Raw genomic sequence first — 8814 nt, 5'->3', positions numbered from 1 at the left:
TTGGAGAGGAAAGCTACCTTTTTACAATAGAGCTGTTGGCAACAACAACAACTAAAATCTAACTAATTAGGCCCAGAGAAAAAACTTTGTTTGTTAAACGAAAAAAAATAATTCTCAATTTCAAATGAAAAATATCCCAGGTTGATAGGCAAGAGGAAACCCTTCTCTCTCTCCCTCTAAATAAATTTTACCTCCTCTATTTTTATTCAAGTGGTTTAATTTATGTAATTAATCTTTGTTTCGGACCCGATTTTTATACAACTAGAAAATTGATTAATACAGACAGATTTACAGATAGATTTAGTCTTTACTACAAACGGATTTTTGGTTATTGATGAAATAACCAACGGATTTTGTCCCTCTGTAAAAGTCCCGTCAGAAATTATTTACCGACGGATTTTTACCAGTTACCGACGAATTTTCCCTCTGTAAATTCTCCATCCATTTCCCGAAGTCGACGAACTTTCCGACGGATTTTTTATTTGTAATTACAGACGGATTTTCCGTCAGTAATTATAGACAGATTTTTCGACAGACTTGCCGTCTGTAATTGGCAACAGATTTTTCGATAGATTTTTCGTCTGTAATTTGAACCTTGGAAAATCATCCCATACTCTGAATACAGACAAAAAATCCGTCTGTAAATCCGTTAGTAAAGTAAAATAGAATCTTTTAGATTTTTTCATTGCAAAATAAACTTAGTTTCATACAAAATAAATATAAATTTAATGAATACAAATTTTCATCTAACTTATATTCGAATATTTATAATATTTTAAAAAATAAACAAGTTTATCGTATTATCAAACTAAAAGAAAAGTACTATAATAAATAAGCAAGTCAATATAATTCAAAGCATAAAGAAAATGTATTGATACATCAACTATAATCCTCAATGTATTTTTCAACCGTACTAAAAGCTGTGTTATTCTCCATACTAAAACAAAAATTGGAAAATGCCAAAAATCTCTATATCAGTTTAGACCTCAGTTACAACAATCTCTCAGGTGAAATCTCGGCTTCTCCTGGGAATCTATTGAAATTAGAAGCACTTGATCTTTTCCACAATCAACTCACTGGAGAAGTCCCTCAACAAGTTGGTGACATGAGCAGCTTGGGAGTGCTTGATCTCTCCTACAACAACCTTCAAGAAAAATTGGACAGAAAATTCTCTCATTGGCCGGACTAGGCATTTGAAGGGAACCAACAGTTTTGTGGAAGCCCCCTTGATCACTGCAACCGTGATGATGCTTTCGGCAGAGATGGGATTAATCCTAAAGAATTTGATCTTTCTTCAAATTAGACTTTACTTGCATGGATTATAGCACATATAGCCAAGTTTTATAAAACATGATGACTCCATTATATAATATATAGGCAGAGTTACATAACTAAATCTTATATTATGGTGATTCTTTTATCATACAATCCAATTCATAAAATCCTTTAGTCAATCATACATTTTGTGATAGTCTCTTGCTTTTTGGAAGTTCAAAGTGACGATATCAAATTACTTTCAGCATGAAATAAGACTTACTCATGAGATGGGATTGTCTAGGGTTGATCTGAATCAAGGACAGACGAGAAGCATGTGCGTCGCGAAATTTCATATTAACATCTGCATTTTGTCTTTGCTCGGCCCCATCTTTCTGACCTGAAGTCAGATGGGAACAAACAAAACATAGGCACGAATGAAAGAGAGACATACTAACTGAAACAGATCCCTGCATCGGGAACAATGTTATCAACACCAATAAGGTCAGAATGAGAAAGTTCAGAGGTGTAATAAAGTCTTATAAAAAAAACAATCTTATCTACTTTAAGTGTTTAGATTTGTTCAATCACTTCTTACTCCATTTTCTGATAATTGACAAATTTTTTGCTTCTGGTAAACTCTTGTTTATTTTGCTGTGAAGTAGTCTTCAACAGAAAAATCTAGCATTGTTATTAGCATGGATATTAGATTTGCATCCATGATAAAGCATTCTATGCTGCTATTATAGATGTGTCCACAACTCCACATGAAGCATCCATTTAAGTGCATCTAATTGTGCATACCTAACTAAATAGACAGTCATCTATTCATATATAACTCGGTCATTGAAATTATTTGACTTTTAAGTCTTATCCCCACTATCTTAAAAGTTATATAACATACAAGATTTAATTGCCTAATAGTGTATATGCATTAGCAGCATCAAAATTGATCTCATTACTAAAATTAAGACCAATAGCGAATGCTAATATTTTTCTTCAATTTTTCAGTCACCACCTGAAGATTCTATTGTCAATTAACATGGACATTCTCAAATAGTATAATACAACAGAACCTCAAACTCTTAACAAGCTCAAAAAAGTCCAATGCAATGAAAATTGGTTGAAAAGCATTATTAATTTGTAATAACTAATAACCATAACCAAAATAAAAGAAAGAACACACCTTCTGGTCATCTCTGGGAACACCATAACCACTGTAATACATCTGACCTACCAAGACCTGCATGTTTATAACTCACCAGGGCAACTCCTATGTATTTTAATATGCAAATGCCATTCAAAATTGCAATTATAAATTATTAGAATTCAAGTGTTTGTACAGAAACTGATCATTTTTACCATAACTATTATAACTTTTAAAAGCCAAGAAAGTTCAAAAATGTTTGAACAGCATAACAAATAAGAACCTCACTCTGAATAAGTTCTTAGCATAGTAGGCACATGGTATAAAGTATAAACCCTACAAATATTACCCTCTCTGCAGTCAAATAATAATACCTTGAGAATCTCATTGGCTGCAAGTATCTCAATGAAAGAGGTTACAACATTAGGGGTAACACTGGACTTTTCCACCAACTGGGTCTTGAGAAGCTCTTACCTTTCAGTTAGCAGAACTATATAAAACTTTCACTCCAAAATTCAGTTAGCAGAACTCATATATATATATATATATCAGAAAGCTGTCTCTAGCACTTTTTCCATGAGGCTTCAATATATTGATTCCTTATAATAATGGTGAACCAAAAAAAAGGACAGAGGATAAATCCAGAGAATGACTGTGATAATTAAAGCACGTAAAGGCAAGATTACTTGATTATTCCCATTAAAAAAACTTAAGCACCAAAAAAAAACTAACTAAATCAAATTTTGCAAGAACAAATTCTAACAGAAGAAATCAAAGAGCTAAACCAAAAGGTTGTGAATGGCACTTTCTTAAGAACTACTAAATGAAAACCCCACACTAAAGATAATTTATTGGGTGTACTCTATCTAGTACTTAATTAATGAAGAAATTAAAATGAAAAGTTTCAATCGGAAAGTCCACTGTGTTAAGGATAAATTATACCATCCTACCTTGTGGTTAAAATATACTAGCCACAATATCTAAAAGAATACACTAATTTCTCTGAAATTAGGTTATTTGACAATTCACATCCCTATTTTTTGTAAAATGCCACTCTTTCAAACTACTTTCATATTTAACATTTGTAAATAGCTAACGAAATACAACTTGACTAGCATTGAAGAGTGGGTAAATTTGTTAGTATTCTTAAAAGGGTGGAAATAAATTTTACTCAGGTGGTCAAAGTTGATGTCAGAAACAAATGTAATTGCACATATACAGCCATGCTATAGAAAAAATCTTATTTTGAGCATGATACCTTCAACTTTGCTATCTCTTGTTCTCGTTTTGCAAATGTTACAATGAACGCAGCTTCCTTTTTCTTTGCCTTTTCAAGCTGATAACAATAGATATATGTCAATGGTCAATGATAATTGATAATTAATCAATGGATAGTGAACTACATCAACAGAAAAAAAAGGGCAGATTAGATTCTAAACCTGCTCTCTTAAAGACTCTTCTGAGGATTTCAGGGCCTGAAGATAATCACGCAACATTTTGGGCTCTGGAAAGAACAAAGGTTAACTAATAGTTCACGAATAAATTTATAACAAAAAAATAAAGCAATTGTGTACAAAGAACTAAAACTTAAACAATTAAAATGCAGATGTATATCACAATTAACATGCCAAACACAAGGAACAAACTAACCAGGAGTGGCACCAGCAGGTACACAAGGCTCATTTTGAATTGACGAATGCCAACTTTGAATCTCAAATTTAGCAGCCTCAAGTTAATTCTGGAAAATTCACTGATCAAGTCAATAGTTATAAATGAAGCCTTGTCATTGATAACCAATCATGAATTCATCTCTTAAATTACATGAAATGTAACTAAAGTCCACTTTTAACATGATGACAGATAGTAGATAAATAAAATAGTAAAAATACAGAATAATAAATATTTAGACAATAACGTGTGCACAAGAAAGATAAGGTAGCAGAAGGGGCAAATTTCAATAATGGAAGAAAACGTACATGGCACATTGCAAGTGTATCCTTACAGTTCTGAAGGCTGTCAATAACAAGATTCGAAAGAATGAAAGGAAAAAGAAGGGTTAGACACAAACTAATGTTGTTAATAGTAACTATACTTAAAGAAATTATTAAAATAGCAATATGAAGTTGGATAAGCTCTAACATAACTGCAAGAAAGATTAGCAAGAAAGAACAATAAGTCAATTAGTTGAATTGACCTGTGCACTGATTCAATCAAAAGAGTAGCAAACACTTAAATTTTAACTAGAAAAACTATTCCAATTTTTTAAATACTTCCTCACCTCTCCCTGGAATTAAGTTCATCACCTAAACATAATCTCAAGATAAAATAGAAAATCCATAGCACCAAAATGACAACCAACAAATAACAGTAGATAATTGTTTCACAGCATCTGTGAATCCAACCAAAATGCAAGGAAAATCTAAAGCCTCAACTATAGACTATAACCTTTATATGACATATTCGCTCTCTATTGGTCACAAATATTCCACTTTTCTCAAGATTTTGTGCTGTCACCTGCACTCCATTCAGAGAGGACCTATAAAGAGTGATATCTGGTTTCCTTTAAACTCCTTATATATCCAAAGCATCCCAATTATACTCAACATAATAAGGGTCATAAACAAATAAACTCTAAAAAAGAAAAAATGATGGGAAAAAAGTTGTTCTCACCGTTGTGCTAGAGCTTTCAAATCTTCGTGCAGTATCAATATATAGATGCCTTCCTAAAATATTTACTTGAACCTGTGTATATAAACTAAGCATTGTTGTGGCCCATACTGACAACGCCATTCTTGTAAAACCTAGAGAAAAAGAAAATACAGTAGAAAAATACATTGTAATAATGAAATTTCATTGTATCAAAAACTAGAAGAAAATATAGTAAAAAATTCAAAAACTCACCATCGGTGTTAGATTTGAAGGGAAGAAAAAGTCGCTGAAGGAGGATTAGTGTTTGTCCTCCTAAAAGAGGGGAAGAGAAGGGACAGCACGGGAATAGCGATGATTGACGACGACGAGAGTGATAGAAGTCCCAAAGGCGTTGATGATGGAAAAATGCGGTGGATGAAGACACTGAGGAGAAAGGTTTGGAGTGTGAATGGAGAGGAAGATGATTGTGAAGTTCTCCTTTGGAGTGTGGAGCTCGAGAGGATAGAGGGAGAGTTGGATTTAACTCAATATTTTCGACCGAAAATTTTAAATTACAGACGGATTTTTCGTCTACAATAATTTAATAAAATGTAGCATTTTTGTCTCTTTAATTATAGATAGATTTTTTGTCTGTAATTATTTTCTACGAAAAAAATTTAATTTTTTTGACAGAATTATCGACGGATTCTCTTTTCCGTCTGTAATTTATGCTAATTCATTTTTTTGTTTTCCGACAAAAAAATTTTTTGAAATTATATCTGTATTTTCGTGGGATGAAATCCGTCGGAAATATCTGTCTGTAATAACTAGTTTTCTAGTAGTGTTAGACTCTTCTTCGCAACAGTCACTAAATTTGGCAATTTCAGGTTGGGCCATTCTCACAGCTGAAAACGGACCAGTAACTTCCATTATCCTAAACCCAAATATTCGAATTCAAATTCCTCCCTTATCTTCTAAATAAGATAAGATAAGATAATGACCATCAACTATATAAAGGGGAGCCAGATGCCTTTCATATACGTTACTCATTCTACACACCTTATACCTCTCAGACCCATTCTGATTTGAGCGTCGGAGTATCTTTGCAGGTACCACCCCACCATTCCAATCAAATGATCCGACAACTTTTCGACTCGCAAGTCCTCGATCCATCTCACTACTTGTACCAGAGACTTCTAGTATTGGTGCTGTTTGTCGGGACTGCCAGGTCGTGGCGGCATGACGGAGAACCTCGAGGAGCAATCCTCTAGCCACCACCACAACACAAACCCACGAAGCCCAACACTCGAACTTCGGGATAGCGTTCCCCCCACCCACGGGAGGATAACTAACGTCGTGCACTGCCAGCCAACCCCTGTTCGGCAATAGGGGGAGGACGCTCATTAGTGCAATGAAAGTCGAGCACCCAATGGTCTAGGAGAAAAGGTAATCTAGATAATCCAAAACCTTTGCCTCATAGTCCCAAACCTCGAAGGCCGAGTCACATCCAAAGAGCGATATCACCAGGAATATGTAAGTCAAGCAACCTTCAAGACTCAATCACATCGTGAAACCAGAAATAATATGTGATGCCAGGGCATCTAGGCCAGTTTCACTGACCTTTTCTTTACTATTTTAGGGTAGTTTCATGCATTTTTCTAATGAATAAGGCAAGTTTTGGGTGATAATACACTTACACCTTCATTTAAGCAACTATTGTGAATTTTGCATGATTTCATGATGATTTTTGCCAGAATTGCATGAGAATTTGATGATGCATAATCTCATGACTTTAGCTAGAGCTTTGATGCACTTTAATTGCTTGATTTTAGGACAAATGAAGCATGGAAGAACCACGTTAGCATTCACGTTAACTTAGTTAACGTGACTACTAACGTGGGATGGCAAAGAGCTTGCAACGTTAATGAGAAAAGTGACCACTAATAATGCCTGCGAAGCCATTCATAACTTACGTTAAGAGCCATGTTAACTAAGTTAACGTGGTACTTAACGATTAACTAAGTTAATGTGGTACTTAACGTAGAAGAAAAAGAGGACTCTACGTTAACGAGAAACATGAACTCCAATAACGTTTCTCCTCAACGTTAGTGGTAAAAGTGAACACCACTAACGTTGCGAAACTAGGCAATGCCCCATGTTAAGAGTCACGTTAACTTAGTTAACGTGAACTCTAACGTGGAAGAGGATCAACAACGCCAACGTTAGTAACACTCACTTTTGTCACTAACGTTGGATCATTAGCATTGCCTATGTTAGCTCTCACGTTAAGATTGTTAACGTGAGAGTTAACATGGAGTTGAATTCAAAGAACCAACGTTAGTGACACTCACTTTTGTCACTAACGTTGGGAGATGGCTTCATTACTACGTTAAGAGCCACGTTAACTTAGTTAACGTGGGGTCTAACGTAGGGACTTAAGGCAATTGGAGCGTTAGTGACAAAGGTGAGTGTCACTAACGCTCTCGAAGGTGATAGAGACCCACGTTAGGAGCTATGTTAGCCAAGCTAACGTGAAATCTAACGTAGGGGCAAGAGGCAAGCAACGTTAATGGTAAAAGTGATTCCCATTAACGTTTGCGAAAAGGGGCATAAGCCAACATTAATGGGAAAAGTGAGTCCCATTAACGTTGGCCAAGGATTGAGTAAGAAACGTTAGAAGTCACGTTAAGATTTCTAACGTTGGAATTAACGTGGGTATATAAGGGTGGAACGTTAGTGGAAAAAGTGAATGCCACTAACGTTCTCGCACTCAAAATATTACCCAACGTTAATCTCACTAAATGCCCAAGCCTAATTCTTATTTCTCTGCAATTTGGGCCCACTAAAGATGAGAATTGCTTCAACTCAAGGTCCAGAGCCCACATCCAAGACTTGAAGAACTCACTAGAAGATCATGAGGAGTAGTTGGTGCACGAAATTGCAATCACACTTTTTGCAACCCCGCACAACTAACCAGCAAGTGCACTGGGTCGTCCAAGTAATACCTTACGTGAGTAAGGGTCGATCCTACGGAGATTGTCGGCTTGAAGCAAGCTATGGTTATCTTGTAAATCTTAGTCAGGATATCAATAATTATCAAGGTTGATTGTGAAAAGTAAAAGAACATGAAATAAGTACTTGTTTTGCAGTAATGGGGAACAGGTTGAGGTTTTGGAGATGCTCCATCTTCTGAATCTCTGCTTTCCTACTGTCTTCTTCTTCAAGCACGCAAGGCTCCTTCCATGGCAAGCTGTATGCAAGGGTTTCACCGTTGTCAGTGGCTACCTCCCATCCTCTCAGTGGAAATGTTCAACGCACCCTGTCACGGCACGGCTATCCATCTGTCGGTTCTCAATCAGGCCGGAATAGAATCCAGTGATTCTTTTGCGTCTGTCACTAACGCCCAGCCCTCAGGAGTTTGAAGCTCGTCACAGTCATTCAATCATTGAATCCTACTCAGAATACCACAGACAAGGTTTAGACCTTCCGGATTCTCTTGAATGCCACCATCAGTTCTAGCTTATACCACGAAAATTCCGGTTAAAGAATCCACGAGATATCTACTTAATCTAAGGTAGAATGGAGGTGGTTGTCAGGCACACGTTCATAATTGAGAATGATGATGAATGTCACGGATCATCACATTCATCCGGGTTAAGAACAAGTATTATCTTAGAATGGAAGCAAGCATGATTGAATAAGAAACAGTAGTAATTGCATTAATCCATCAAGACACAGCAGAGCTCCTCACCCCCAACCATGGGGTTTAGAGACTCATGCCATAG

At 35.8% G+C, this 8814-nt stretch overlaps 1 protein-coding gene and 1 long non-coding RNA gene across 2 annotated transcripts; both read right to left on the bottom strand.

Moving 5' to 3' along the window:
- Positions 1-897: 897 nt before the first annotated feature.
- LOC107465501 (type I inositol polyphosphate 5-phosphatase 8-like) lies at positions 898-2503 on the bottom strand. The gene is made up of 3 exons (XM_052254777.1): positions 2441-2503; positions 1538-1724; positions 898-1274 (listed from the first exon to the last, which is right to left on the bottom strand). Exons 1-3 carry the CDS (start codon positions 2501-2503, stop codon positions 1231-1233), a joined length of 294 nt encoding a protein of 97 aa, XP_052110737.1. The 3' UTR covers positions 898-1230.
- Positions 2504-3600: 1097 nt separating this feature from the next.
- On the bottom strand, positions 3601-4109 carry LOC107465495 (uncharacterized). The gene is made up of 3 exons (XR_001587354.3): positions 4052-4109; positions 3841-3905; positions 3601-3737 (listed from the first exon to the last, which is right to left on the bottom strand). It is a non-coding gene; the product is annotated as an uncharacterized LOC107465495 (long non-coding RNA).
- Positions 4110-8814: the final 4705 nt, after the last annotated feature.

The sequence above is a fragment of the Arachis duranensis genome, chromosome 9 (genome assembly GCF_000817695.3).
Source record: "Arachis duranensis cultivar V14167 chromosome 9, aradu.V14167.gnm2.J7QH, whole genome shotgun sequence".
NCBI classification, from domain to species: domain Eukaryota; kingdom Viridiplantae; phylum Streptophyta; class Magnoliopsida; order Fabales; family Fabaceae; genus Arachis; species Arachis duranensis.
The sequence above is the reverse complement of the archived record's forward strand: the minus strand, read 5'-3'. Positions and strand labels throughout refer to the sequence as shown.